General features: G+C 37.2%; 1 protein-coding gene across 6 annotated transcripts in view; it reads right to left on the bottom strand.

Moving 5' to 3' along the window:
* LOC106874397 (phosphonopyruvate decarboxylase) overlaps positions 1 to 14,264 on the bottom strand; it is a 186,893-nt gene that overhangs the window by 5,207 nt on the left and 167,422 nt on the right. For all 6 annotated transcript variants that reach the window (XM_052971685.1, XM_052971688.1, XM_052971687.1 and 3 more), the window contains 4 exons: positions 8,829 to 8,935; positions 7,136 to 7,246; positions 5,490 to 5,595; positions 1,015 to 1,215 (listed from right to left, as the gene is read on the bottom strand). In XM_052971685.1, coding sequence (XP_052827645.1) covers positions 1,015 to 1,215; positions 5,490 to 5,595; positions 7,136 to 7,246; positions 8,829 to 8,935 — 525 coding nt within the window. The remainder of the gene's footprint in view (positions 1 to 1,014; positions 1,216 to 5,489; positions 5,596 to 7,135; positions 7,247 to 8,828; positions 8,936 to 14,264) is intronic.

Raw genomic sequence — 14,264 nt, 5'->3', positions numbered from 1 at the left:
CATCATCATCATCATCATCATCATCATCATCATCATCATCATCATCATCATCATCATCATCATCATCATCATCATCATCATCATCATCATCATCTATCTGTTGTCCATGCTGGCATGGGTTGAACAGTTTGACCAGGGCTGCTAACCTGAGGGGTTGCACCAGACTCCAGTCTGATTTGGCATGATTTCTATGGTAGGATGCCCTTTCTAACACTGAGAGTGTAATGGGTGCTTTTACATTCCACCAGCATGGGTGCCAGTTGTGTGACACTAGTATCTGCTACGAGTATGATTTTACTTGGCTTGATGGGTTTTCTTCTCAAGCATGGCATATTGCCAAAGGTCTTGGTCATTTGTCATTGTCTCCGTGAGGCCCAACGCTTGAAAGGTGCTTTTTATGTACCACTGACACAGGTGTTAGTTACGCGACACCAGCATCAGCCACATTGTCTCCGTGAAGTTCAGTGCTCAAAAGGTGCTTTTTACATGCCACCGGCACAGGTGTCAGTTATGTGACGTGACATGACAGCGTGGGTGGGAGCAGGGGAACAAGCCAGGTTGGAAGGTGGGGTTAAGAAAGAAATTGTGGACCAGGAGGTCACATAGGTTGTAGGGGCTTGTTTGAAGGAGGGAAGGGGTAGGTTGGGGAAGATGTGCGAGGTGGAGGAGTCAGACTGAAGTCACCGGAAGGCTCGGAGAATAGTGCATTGGAAGGGCAGGGTGGAGGGGTGGTAGGTGAGGGGAAACAGGAGAGAGGCAATGGTGGGGCAGGTGCAGGGAATATACGATGGGCTTATTTCAGTTCCTGTCTACCAAATCCACTCACAAGGCTTTGGTCGGCCCAAGGCTATAGTAGAAGACACTTGCCCAAGGTGCTACACAGTGGGACTGAACCTGGAACCATGTGGTTGGGAAGCCTGTGATTATATATATATATATATATATATATATATATATATATTTGACATTGAATTTTTAAACTACCATGAAACCAAAAATAAAAATCTCACTAACATCTTTATAACCACAACTTTTGGTTATTTCACAGAAATCAAAGCTGTCATGGTTTCCAGCATCTGTCATTTGACCACCAACAGAATCATGACAGCCATTGTTAATGATGACATGTTTCAGATTATCAGATCCTCTCTGACCAATTGTACTTAATGCACCCATGTGCATAATAACAGCACCATCTCCATCGAGACAAAATACCTGTAAAGAGAAAAACAGAACACATATATGTATATAAACACGTTTATTTCAATTATTTATTTATTTTATTTTATAGAGCATGTAGTGAATAATAACATCGTTGGTTGCAGGTCCAATCCATATGGATGGACAATAGTACAGTTACACTTAGTAATTCTGAAAAGAAAGTGGCATAAAAGTGTTGTAATGAAAAGGCATTAAATGTAAAGAATACATGGGAGAAAGAGGGTCATTCAAACATGGATTCAACCAAGGGACCAGCAAATCAAGCTGACAAAAGTTTGATAAGATAAAATAAAGATATAAAGGCAAGAAAAGCCCCTGGACCATCAGGAATCACTGCTGAGATGCTTAAAATATCTGGTACAGCAGGATATGGCCAAGTTACCCACATGATTAACCATGTTGTGTAGGAAGGTGTCAGTTAACAATTACAAGGTTAAAGTAGATGCCTTTGAGAATATAGATTTATAACACAATTACAAAGAGAGAGAGAGAGAAAGTTAGCCGAGATAAGATGCAGTTTGATTTTGTACCAGAGAAAATTACTATGGATACTCTCTTTCTAGTAAGATAGCTACATAAGTACATAACTCAAAGTAAGCCATTATACAAAACCTTCAAAAAGGTCCCTCATTCAGTGACCTGGAGCTTTCTAAAGAAGCAAGGGGTAGATGAATGGCTTGTAAGGTTGATAAAAACATTTACAGAGATGCTATCAGTAAAGTGAGAGTTAACAATAAGTACGGAGATGAATTTAGTGTGGAGGTAGGACATCAGGGTTTAGTTCTCAGTTCCTTCCTATTTATTTAAGTCCACCACTGTGTGGAGGCGCAATGGCCCAGTGGTTAGGACAGTGGACTCGCGGTCATAGGATCGTGGTTTTGATTCCCAGACCGGGCGTTGTGAGTGTTTATTGAGCGAAAACACCTAAAGCTCCACGAGGCTCCGGCAGGGGATGGTGGCGAACCCTGCTGTAATCTTCCACCACAACTTTCTCTCACTCTTACTTCCTGTTTCTGTTGTACCTGTAATTCAAAGGGTCAGCCTTGTCACACTGTGTCACGCTGAATATCCCCGAGAACTACATTAAAGGTACGCATGTCTGTGGAGTGATCAGCCACTTGCACGTTAATTTCACGAGCAGGCTGTTCCATTGATCGGATCAACTGAAACCCTTGACATCGTAAGCGACGGAGTGCCAACAACAACAACAATTTAAGTCCACCAACCCATAACACAGAAGTTTAAGACTGGTTGCCTGTAGTAACTCATATATACTGATAACCTTGTTATGGTAGCCGAATTTATAGTGAAATTGCAAAAGAAATTTTGGGTGTGGAAACAGAACCTAGAATCACAGCACTTTAAAGCTAATTAGGCAAAGACAAGAGTTTAACTAAGTGGGAAAACAGACAAGTCCCTACTCTAAGCAGGGAAATGAGTTTGCTCAATATGTAGACAAAGAGTAGGTAGAAATTCCATACAGTGTACCAAATGCAAATTTAGGATGCACAAGAAATGCAGTGATATCTTAGGTTAACAAAGTACATTTTGTCTATGATAGATGCTCAGGTGCAATAAACACTAAGAGCACATAGAAAATAGTCTTTCTCAATTGCCCAAAAAGGTCCCTAGAGGCAATAGAAAGCTTCTGTTACCTTGGTGACCAAATTAGCAGTGGTGGAGGTTGCTCTGAAAATATAGCTACTAAAATAAGAACAGGCTGGAGGAAGTTCATAGAGTTTTTACCTCAGTAAGTAACAAAAGGTTTCTATTTAAGAGAGAAAGGCAAATTGCATGATGCTTGTGTATGAACTGCAATGCTACATGGTAATGAGACATGAGACCTTATTGTAGAGGACTTGCAAAAACTAAAAAGAAATGAAGCTAGCATGCTCCAATGGGTGTGCAATGTAAGTGCGCATGAATAACATAGGACAAATGTGTTGATAGCAAAATTGGGCAAAAGTGGGGAATCAGATGCAGTGGGCAAAAAAGACATGTGCTGTGTATCAATGAAGACAGCTTTATAAAGAAACTGCCAGTCACTTAATGTGTATGGAGCTTGGGGAAGAGGGAGGCTCGGGAGATTTGGGACAAAGTAGTGAAAGCTGATCTTATGGAAGAGATGACAAAGGACTGAAATGACTAGTGATATCAAGTGCTCAAGAACATAGGCTCATCTCGGCAAAACTGAGGTTCTGAAAGCACAACACACACACACACATGCGAATGATGCAATAGAAACAGCTCTATAGTAAAAATTCTATATTAAAAATTGCCAGAAACTGCATGTTTTGTTCTGGAAAAATCCCTTTATAGATGTATTATGTTTTTTAACACAATATGTTAATAAAGGGATTTTTCCTGAGCAGAAACCGCAGCTTCTGGTGATTTGACTACACACAAGTATTAAGCATGTTGTATTGATAGAATTCTTACTATAGAGTTGCTTCTATTGCCTTATCTTTTATCTTTTAATTGTTTCAGTCATTTGACTACAGCCATGCTGGGATACCACCTTAAAGAATTTTTAGTTGAAAGAGTTGACACCAGTACTTATTCTTTTTTAAAGTCTAGTACTTAGTCCATCAAATCTTTTGCAGAATTTCTATGTTATGGGGATGTAAACACATCAATATCAGTTGTCAAGCGGTAGCAGAGGACAAACAGAGACACAACACACACACACACACTACAGGTTTCTCTCAGTTTCCATCTACTAAATTCACTTACAGAGCTTTGGTCAACCCAAGGCTATAGTTGAAGACACTTGCTCAAAGTGCCATGCAGTGGGACCAAACCTAGAACCATGTGGTTAGGAAGCAAACTTCTTACCACACAGCCACACCTGTGCCTATATACTATATGTATATAGTTCATACTAGCTGATTCAAAACTGCTTTAGAAGTGACATGAGTATGTGACATTGATAAGCTGCAACAACAACAATACTATCTGTTATCCTTGTGGGACTTCTAAGGTGATTTCATTTCACCTAGTTCTGAAATATATTGTACTTTTCAGTACAATCCATCTATAAAGGGATTTTTCTTGAATGAAAACCACAGATTCTAGTGGCATTTCAACTACACACATACATTAAGCATGTTGTATTGATAGAATTTATACACACATATATATATATATCTTTGATATCATTTTAAAAAAATACATGTTTATTATGGACTTCTGGTAGCACATGCACAATGATATACAGTGACCTCTTTTATATTGACCCCAGCCAGAGTGAAATGTTCATGACAGGACTACATATGCAAACACATTACGCAAACAAGTAACCTCTCATTTGAATTGCATGTTTGAATATCTCTGTAACTTCATTTGCAATTTGTGTGATATAAACCGTTGAACATTTTTCAGTACTTTTTTCTTACACATTTATTGTTGTTAATGGTGGGTGTTTTCTTCCTGCTTTTTTAATACTAATAATATTTTGTTTTAAGCTTGTTTCAGTTGCTGACAAAGTTTTGAGTTGAAACCTTTATGGTAGTAGGATTTACTCTTATTATTACAACTTATGTTTTATTATCTTTTTTACAGTTAACACACACGTACATACACACACACACACACACACACACACACACACACACAAGTTGCTATGTTAGTACTTGCTAAGTTGTGGCATTTACTGAAATGTTACTTGTTGAGTTTTTGCTTGCTGAGTTAGGGTGTAATCTGTTGACAGATGACTCTGAGTTCTATGAGAGGATGATGAAAATGACAGCTCTGTATACACTGATCTTGGTCCAAAAGGATGATTACTGTTCCATAGCATGTTATAAAACTTTGACAACAGTATAGGTGGTTTGATATAAAATCAGTTAAAATTTAAAATATTTTCTTGCTATATAGTTAAACCAGAAGTGAAAGTTTATATTGAAATAGGATTTGTTATTTGCATTTATTTACATATCCTAGTCATGCATTTCATGCCTTGCATTCCTGCAGGAGACCCAACAATTTTAAACAGACATACCTGCACGAAGAGCAATGTACTAAATATATTATTCATTTATATATATTTGGAAGTACAAATGGGGGAAAGTGTATCTAATGCATATAGTAGAGTTTACTCATTTAAAGCTGATATATATATTTATTTGTATAATGTTTGGATTAGGAATGGTACTGGAGTAAATGGATAAGATATAACTCTTTTCCAAGTTCAAAACTGAATGGAAGGTTAAAACTAAAATCTTCTATATATAATTCTTGAAGGGTTAACACAATAATATGATACTTACTTGTTTGTTAGGTTTCTGTGAAGCAATTCCAAGAGCAATTGCTGAAGCATGGCCCATGGAACCAACAGTGAGGAAGTCACGTTCATGACCCATATCTTTTTCGACTCTAAGATAAGAAATAGTTTTATGTTGACATCATTTATGCAGATATAATTACAATAACAGTACTTTCTATTATAAGCACAAGGCCTGAAATTTTTGGGAGGAGAATGGTCGATTATATTGAGCCCAGTATGCAACTGGTACTTATTTCATCAACCCTGAAAGGATGAAAGGCAAAGTCAACCTTGATGACATTTGAACCCAGAATGTAAAAACAGACAAAATGCCACTAAGCATTGTGCTTGGCATGCCAGCTCACCACCTACAATTATAATAATGATGTCAAAAATTTATGTTACATTAAAATATAAGTGAAGTCAGATAAGAGTTAACAAACAGTAATTAAATTTGGATCATAGATTCACTAGTACAAAGCTCATCTACTTTTAACATATTAGTAATCTGTTCAGAATTGAGTTATTTTCTGAAAAGGAAGCCTAGTTTTGGGGGTGTTTTGACCCCAGTATGTTATAATAATTGTATGATGCTTGTGTATGAACTGCAATGCTACATGGTAATGAGACATGGGACCTTAATGCAGAAAACTTGCAAAAACTAAAAAGAAATGAAACTAGCATGCTCCAATGTGTTGAGAGCAAAATTGGGCAAAAGAGGGGGATCAGGTGTAGTGGGCAAGAAAGACGTGTGATATGTATCAACGAAGACAGCTCTATAAAGAAACTGCCAACCACTTAATGTGTATGGAGCTTGGGGAAGAGGGAGGCTCAGGAGATTTGGGACAAAGTAGAGAAAGTTGACAAAGGACTGAGATGACTGGTGATATCAAGTACTCAAGAATACTGGCTTGTCTCAGCAAAACTAAAGTTCTGAAAGCACAACATACACAAACTCATGCACACACACATCATCATTAACAATGCTGGCAGAATCATTAGCATGCCACGCAAAATGCATGGTAGCATTTCATCCATTTTTACCATCTGGGTTCAAAGGTCAACTTTAACTTTCATCCTTTCAGTGTTGATGAAATAAGTATGTTATAAATGAGAGATTGTTTTGACTACATTATATGTGTTACTGTTTTAATACAATACAGATTAGATCCATTTGGATATATTATAGCTGTGACAGTCTTGTTTGTTACATATGTGTCACTGTTTGGTTATATTACACATGTATTTAACAAATACCCGTCTTAACTCAAGATAATTGGGATAATAGTAAGAAAATGACTGACATTGAAACCTACAAACACCGCTAACAAATAGAAAACATAAACATAGCTCTGTCTCTCTCTTTTTGTCTCTCTCTTTCTCTCTCAACTATAATGTTGTAAGGTTCATGAATAACAACAATTATATTTAATAATAGAAAGCTTCAATAATTTGACTTCCCATCTATTCACTTGAAGTCCAAGTCACTATGGTGTATAGTCTCTTCTAAAATAGTTCTTTGTTGACCTTAAAAATGGGACTACAGCCATCATTTTAAACTTGTGCAATATACGATAAAAGTAGCCAAATTTACAGTATTAAAACCACCTGGTCAACAACTAGAACCATTGAATGTATAAAACTACTTACCTATACTCAAATAGTTCCCTAGATAACATTCCTGTTGTACTGACTACAGCATCTTTACTGCCAATGTTATCAATGATAATCTTCATGGCTTCCTCACGAGTCAGTAAAAATCTAGATAAACAGATAAATTGATCTTGCTTAAATTTAACAAGGCTGCTTGTTAAATGGAAAACCATTTTCAGCTGTTGACATACAAAACATATATAAGAGATTTTCATAATAAGGTATTAATATAAAAACATTTTAAAAGAAGTAAGAGATGTTTAAAGATAATACTAAGATTAAGCATACACTTAACAGATCAGCATAGTATTGCATGAATGTGTAGTTATATACACTATGAACGCATACATATAAATCATCATTATTTTATGTCTGTTTTTACATGCTGGTATGAATTAGACAATATCACATTATCCATTGCAGTAACCTCATCAGCCCTTTTATGAGAGCCAGCATCCTGATAGCAGACCCTCAACATCTCTTCAAACATTTTCCTCAATCTTCCTCTTCTACAGGTTCTTTCTATATGGATTGTTTGATATTTCATCCAACTTATTTTGATTTGCCAAGCATAATACTAGGAGTTCTATTTTGCAAGAGTATCAGTATTAAATCAATATCTAACAATAATAAGATGTTCAAAAATATTCAATGGTGTGATAAATTAAAAACAATAAATTTCACTCAAAGCCCCAAAATTTGAAAGAGTAGATTAAAAATGGAAGTATTAAAGGTAATATACTAATTATCTTCAAGTGAGTGTACATGGCCTAGTAGTTAGGGTGTTACAGTCATGATAACAAGATAGTGGTTTCAATCCCTACATTGGGTGGTGTGTTGTGTTCCTAGCAAAACACTTCTTTTCACATTGCTCTGAGATCATTTTGACACTTGACGTGTGGTACTCTATGCATCTGTTCAGGCTACATTGATTTCATGGAGGGAGTGAACTAATGTACAACACATACAGTTGATCCCTATAAACAAATCATTTGTGCAAGTCCTTCTGCAAAAATTAAACACTCATACGCTGTATTCAACAGAACTGAGTAAACTGTGGAAATTCATGAAGAAGAAACAAGAATAAAGGAAGATTTAAATTTGACTTTCATGAATGTGGTGGTATACAGACACTTTGTATTTCATATAAGTGACTGAATTGATTACCAGTCTATAGGCCAAAGTTTCAAGGGATCATATCATGGTCCAGATTACTGCTGTAGGTGATAAGGGTGACAGGTTATTTTTTAGTCTTACTTTAACTTGCAATACTGAGATTGAATGGTTTTATGAACAAAATCAGTGATAGACTGATATCTAGAAAAGGATATATCATTGAATTATTGCCTTGAAATGTACAATAAACTCCACCACACAGCAATACTTTAGTACAAAAGCAGTAGATAAAAAACAAATCTAATGGGAAAACATGCCTTTTTGATTTTTGTAAACTTTATTTTCTCACTTTATTATAAATATTTTTCTGCAATGCTACTCTACATATTATACACAGCCAGACACTGGTTATATGGTAAAATAATAAAGAAATAAAAGATAGTAGTGTGAAACTACAAACATCTTTTAGTAGTAACATTTTACTACTATTACTAAAATGGAAAATCCAACTTTTCAAATAACTTAAAAGCAAAACAATACAGAAAAAAATTAGATAAATCAAAGACAAACATACTCAGGAGTTTTTTCTCTCAATTTATAGGGAAGAAATGTTTGCCTCCTTACAAGCAAACAATAAGGACCTTTTGAACTTTCCATATAATGACGGGCAGTTTTTAAAGCCTAGAAAAAAGTTAAAATATCTTTCACATTTGTTTACACAGAAATCATATATTTTCTATTTCATATAAGAATTTAATTTGATAACTGAAATTCATCTAAGATTAAACATTAAAAAAATATTCATATCCAGAGAAAAGATTGTAATATACACTCAAGGCCTATGTGAGTGGAGTTCAGCCAGTACATCAGCCTAGAGCCTTGAGATCCAAGAAGGGACTCTATGAATTTCTGATGGGAAAGAAGTAGGGGCTTCCTAACTTGAAACAGTTCATGACATCATTCTGCTACAGTTTTTCTTATTAGTTATTCATTGTCAAATTCCTATCAATTAGAAATTCACTTGTTTCTTTTATCTTTTACTGGTTTCAGCCCAGGGCTGAAATCATGCTGGTGCACCACCTGTAGTTACTCGGTGTTGTTTTTGGTATTGTTTTTGGTGAAGTAGCGAGTTGGTTGAGTTGCTCTTCTTTGTGTCTCCCGCTGCAATGTGAGTTCATCTGGTATCTCAGATAGAAACCTGTCCAGACGTTCCTTGAAAAGTTCTACATCAACACCATGTAGATCTCTAGGGTTGCCCAGCAGGATTTGAACAATTGTGGGCCCTTGAAACCCAAACTATTGCAGTACTGTGTCCTTATTTTTGATGGGGAAGACGGGATCTTTGGTACAATGCAGTGCTGTCCAGTTTGGGGATCGGTATAGCTGTCAATTCCAAAACTGGGAGCTAAACCCTTCAAAATCTTCCAAATATATATTACCGCATATCTTTCTAATCTTCTCTCCAGAGAAAAGAGACTCAGCTCCTTTAGCCTTTCCCAGTAGCCTATTTTTTGCAACGAGTCAATCTTCTTTGTGTATTGGCGCTGGATTGCTTCAAGTTCCACAGTTTGTTTCACACTCTCTGGGGACCATAGTTGGGAGTAGTAGTCTAAGCGGCTGAGAACAAAAGTCCTCTAGAGGAGTAGCTGGGCCTCCCTTTCCCTGGTTCTGAATGTCCTCAGAGTCCATCCAGCCACTCGCCCGCACAGTGTTGCCATCTTGGTAATATGCACATAGAATGTTGCATTATTGCTCATTCCCCAGGTCATACACCGATTCTGACTCTGGAATTATATTACCTGTCCAATGTATTCCGATTTTAGCCTGGTGTTGGGCTGATAGTGGAGTGCCTGAAATTTCATAGCATTGAACTGCATGCTATTTTTGTTAGCCCATTTGTATACTTCATTCAGGTCTCTCGGCAGTTTTATGATGTCCTCTGGGTTCCTAACTGCCTATCATACTTTTGTATCATCAGCATAACTGATCAGATTGGTTGACTGTACCATGGAGGGCATATCTGAGAGGGCCACCACAAAAGGTAGTGGCCTCAGTACAGTTCTCTGTGGGACTCCACTGAGAATTGGTGTCTTTTCAGAATGAGCACCACTGACTACAACTGTCTGACTCGTGCCCTTCAGAAAGTTATGCAGTCACTCTCCCAGTTTCCCAGTAATACCAAAGTTTTGCAGCTTGTGACAAATCATGCCATGATCAACCTTGTCGAAGGCCTTGGCAAAGTTCAGGTATATCATGTCTACAGCTGACTGGTTTAGCTGTTGCTTCAGTACCCAGTCAAAATGCTGCAGCAGCTGTGTGAGGCAGCTCCTCCCTGGACAGAAGCCATATTGCATGTTTGTGAGAAGGTTGTTTTCTTCTAGGAACGTAATCAGCCTTTTTCTGACAATGAGTTCCATTGTCTTGCTAATGTGTGAGGTCAGAGAGATGGCCCTGTAGTTTTTAGCATCTACTCTATTCTCTCTTTTATGGACAGGGCATATTATACCCTCTTTTAGCATGTTGGGAAGTTTAATACATGCAAGGAAACTCTGAAAATGTATCTACAGTGGCTTTGCAAGAGTCTTTTTAAATGTCTTTAAGAGGACAGCCAGGAGTCCATCTGGGCCCATTGCTGAGTTTGATCTCATCTCATCAATGGCTGATATTAAATCCTCTTCCGTTATGCTGATGTAATGGATGGTTACCGTTTTCCCAAATAGATTCGTTACATTGAAAAACTCCTCCAGCTTGTTTGTCTGCATATTTTCCAGTGGAGAAGTGAAAACACTTTGGAATTGTTTATTTAGTGCTTCACTTATCTTCCCTGGATCTGCAGATAAGGAACCGTTTTTACCAAATAGTGGTGCTATATTATAGTGTACTGAGGCAGACTCCTTAGCCAACATGTAGACAGCTTTAGGATTTCTTTTTATATTTCTTTTATATTTCTTTTATATTTTCGACTTCCCATGGGAGAGTTTTCAGTTTATTTTCAACCTCAAAGAGTTCCTCTGTCAGATGGAATTTCACGCTGTCATTAAGGTGTTTATTTAAACAATTTGAGATCTTTATTCTCTGCCACATGAGTATTCTCCTGTCTCAGGGAATGTCTCTGGGACATATTCAATGCATATGGCTCCCATTATTGACATGAAATTATTGAGTTTCATATCTTTGTCTTGCATAGAGAGGCTTTTAGGCCAGTCCTGCTGGAGTATCAGTGTTTCAAGTCACTTCCAGTCAGCCTCAAAGAAATTTAGGCTGGATAGGGTTTGAGCACCATCTGTGCAGAGTTTATCTTTAGTTAATTCTGGGCCATACATTGTCAGTTCTATAATGTTATAGTCTGAGAATATTGTTGGTGATATATTTGCATTGTGGATAATTTCCACATTATTAGTAAAACAGAGGTCCAGGATATTTTTGTGCCTGGTTGAAGAGAGTATGATCTGCTCCATGAATACCATTTTCATAAGATCAAGTAGAGATTCTGCTTGATTTCGCTCTTTGTGTGTCATTCCTGTGGTTATGTTGCTCTCAGGCTACCTGATGTTGGGGAAGTTGAAGTCACCCATCAGGAATATAGTAGTACGTTGATCCAATTGTGTTAGTGCTTCCTTTATCGCACTGAGGCTTTCTTCAAATTTTTTTTATTATACCTAAGGCACCTACTATGATAGGAATTGTTTCTGTTTTTAGATTCCACATTCGAGTTATCTCTATTTCCAGCCTGTTCTTCTCCCCTCTCCTACCCAACTTATTGTCACTTTCCTCCACTCATTCTCCCATCACACCTTCTTCTTCTGCTCTATTTGTGTCACAGATCTAGAGAAACCATTTCTCTTCAGGGCAGCTGTAATAGAATTATTTGGTGAATTACCTTCTGCAATTTCCCAGGCACACAGGAACAATCCTATCTTTGTAGACTGCCAATTTCTCGTTTGTCTATGGTTATGTGTGCAGTTGGTCTTTGAGTGCAAATATAGAAGAGAACAGAGGTGTGATGGGAGAATGAGTGGAGGAAAGTGACAATAAGTTGGGTAGGAGAGGGGAGAAGAACAAGCTGAGGAGGGAAGAGACCAAAGGGGTGATGGGAGAAATGTGAGGGGTCAGACAGGAAAGTTGAGGCAGGGAAAGGGACAGAGAAGGGATTGAGAAGGAGGCAGAGATGAGGGAAGGGTAGGTATGAAGGGGAGAGGATGCAGGAATGGATTGTAGGTGTGAGTGGATGGAGATAGGGGGATGGAAGTAAGTGGTAGTGAGAGAGAGGGTAAGAGAGAGAGACTAGATACACATTGATTCTAGTACAGAGAGAGAGAGAGGAGGATGTATCACTAGTGTGTGAGTGAGAATGTAAATATCTTTGTAAATAAGAGCAAAGTAATGGAGAGAAAAGGAAGAGGAAGTTAAATTATATATGGGAGCCCACGCCAACATCTCTTCAATTATCCGGATAACTGAAGAGATGTTGGCGTGGGCTCCCACCCTGGCATCCGAAACTCGGAGTTTTATCATGGCTACTGAATAAGTGTCACATATTTTTACAGATATATATATATATATATATATACCAGCCTGGTTTGTTTTTGTTTTGTATACTCCTGAAAGAAAAGTGAATTATTCGAATAGAAAAACACTTTCCAAACTTATAATCAAAATAAATGAATAGGTTAGTAGAAATCAAAAGCCAGTATTTATCAAGATCTTGTTGGAAATATATACAAAGAAGAGAAGAAATGTCATGCAGATCAGAAACAAAATACAAAAAGAGAGGGTCAGTAACTTATAACTTTCTTTTGGGACCTTTTGTTAATTTAATTATAGAAAGTGCACGTATACTTATCTTACCTCGAGTATTTCTTAAAAGATAAAGTTGCACATTGTGGTGGATCTTGTTTATCCATTATGATTACTCAGTTTTCATAATAATGTATTATAGAGATTCATTTATAATATTCTTACTATAGTCAAGTATTCTGGTTGAATTTGAAGTAAAAAGGAAATGTACATGACTGTGCTCTAGGTGTAACAGCCAGGAACTGATGTGGCCTACTGGTGTGAAATGTTTCTTTTCCAACAGTCTAAGTCTGTTGTGTGGCTATGAAGTAACAACATCAACAACAACAACAATAATGATTTCTTTTATTGGTCACAAAGGCTCAAGACATGGAGAATAATATCAAAGGAAAATAATAATGATGACAATAATAATAATAATAATAATAATGATTTCAAATTTTGGCACAAGGCCATCAAGTCATGGGGATGGGGTAAGTCGATTATATGAACCCCAGTGCTCAACTGACACTTGTTTTATTGGCCCTGAAAGGATGAAAGGCAAAATTAACCTCGGTGGAATTTGAACTCAGAACGTAGTGACAGGTGAAATACTGCTAAGCATTTCATTCAGCACGCTAATGACTCTGCTAGCTCACCACCTTAATAATAACAACAATAATAATAATAATAATAATAAATAATCTTTTCTACAAAAGGCACAAAGCCTGAAATTTTGGTGGAGGAGACCAGTCGATTATATTGACCCTAGTGTTTCACTGGTACTTAATTTATCAACCCCGAAAAGATGAAAGGCAGAGTTGATCTCTGTGGAATTTGAACTCAGAACGTTAAGACTGACAAAATGACGCTAAGCGATTTGCCTAGTATGCTAATGATTCTGCCAGCTCACTGCCTTAATAATAATAATAATAATAATATTGCTGCACAAGACCAAAGCCTCCCCACCAGAAATTACCAAAAACACATAATGAAAAGAAATATAACAAGTAACTGTAGAATATGTGGAGATCGACAAGAAACAATAAATCATATTATCTCTGGCTGCCCAGTCCTGGCTAAGAAGGAATATAGTCACAGACACGACAGAGCTGGGACCTATATACACTGGAAGCTATGCCAACATTATGGAATAGCAACAGAAAAAAGATGGTATAAACACACGCCAGAAAAGGTCACAGAAAACGAGAAAGCAACCATACTCTGGGATATG

This window comes from Octopus bimaculoides, chromosome 11, assembly GCF_001194135.2.
Source record: "Octopus bimaculoides isolate UCB-OBI-ISO-001 chromosome 11, ASM119413v2, whole genome shotgun sequence".
NCBI classification, from domain to species: domain Eukaryota; kingdom Metazoa; phylum Mollusca; class Cephalopoda; order Octopoda; family Octopodidae; genus Octopus; species Octopus bimaculoides.
The sequence above is the reverse complement of the archived record's forward strand: the minus strand, read 5'-3'. Positions and strand labels throughout refer to the sequence as shown.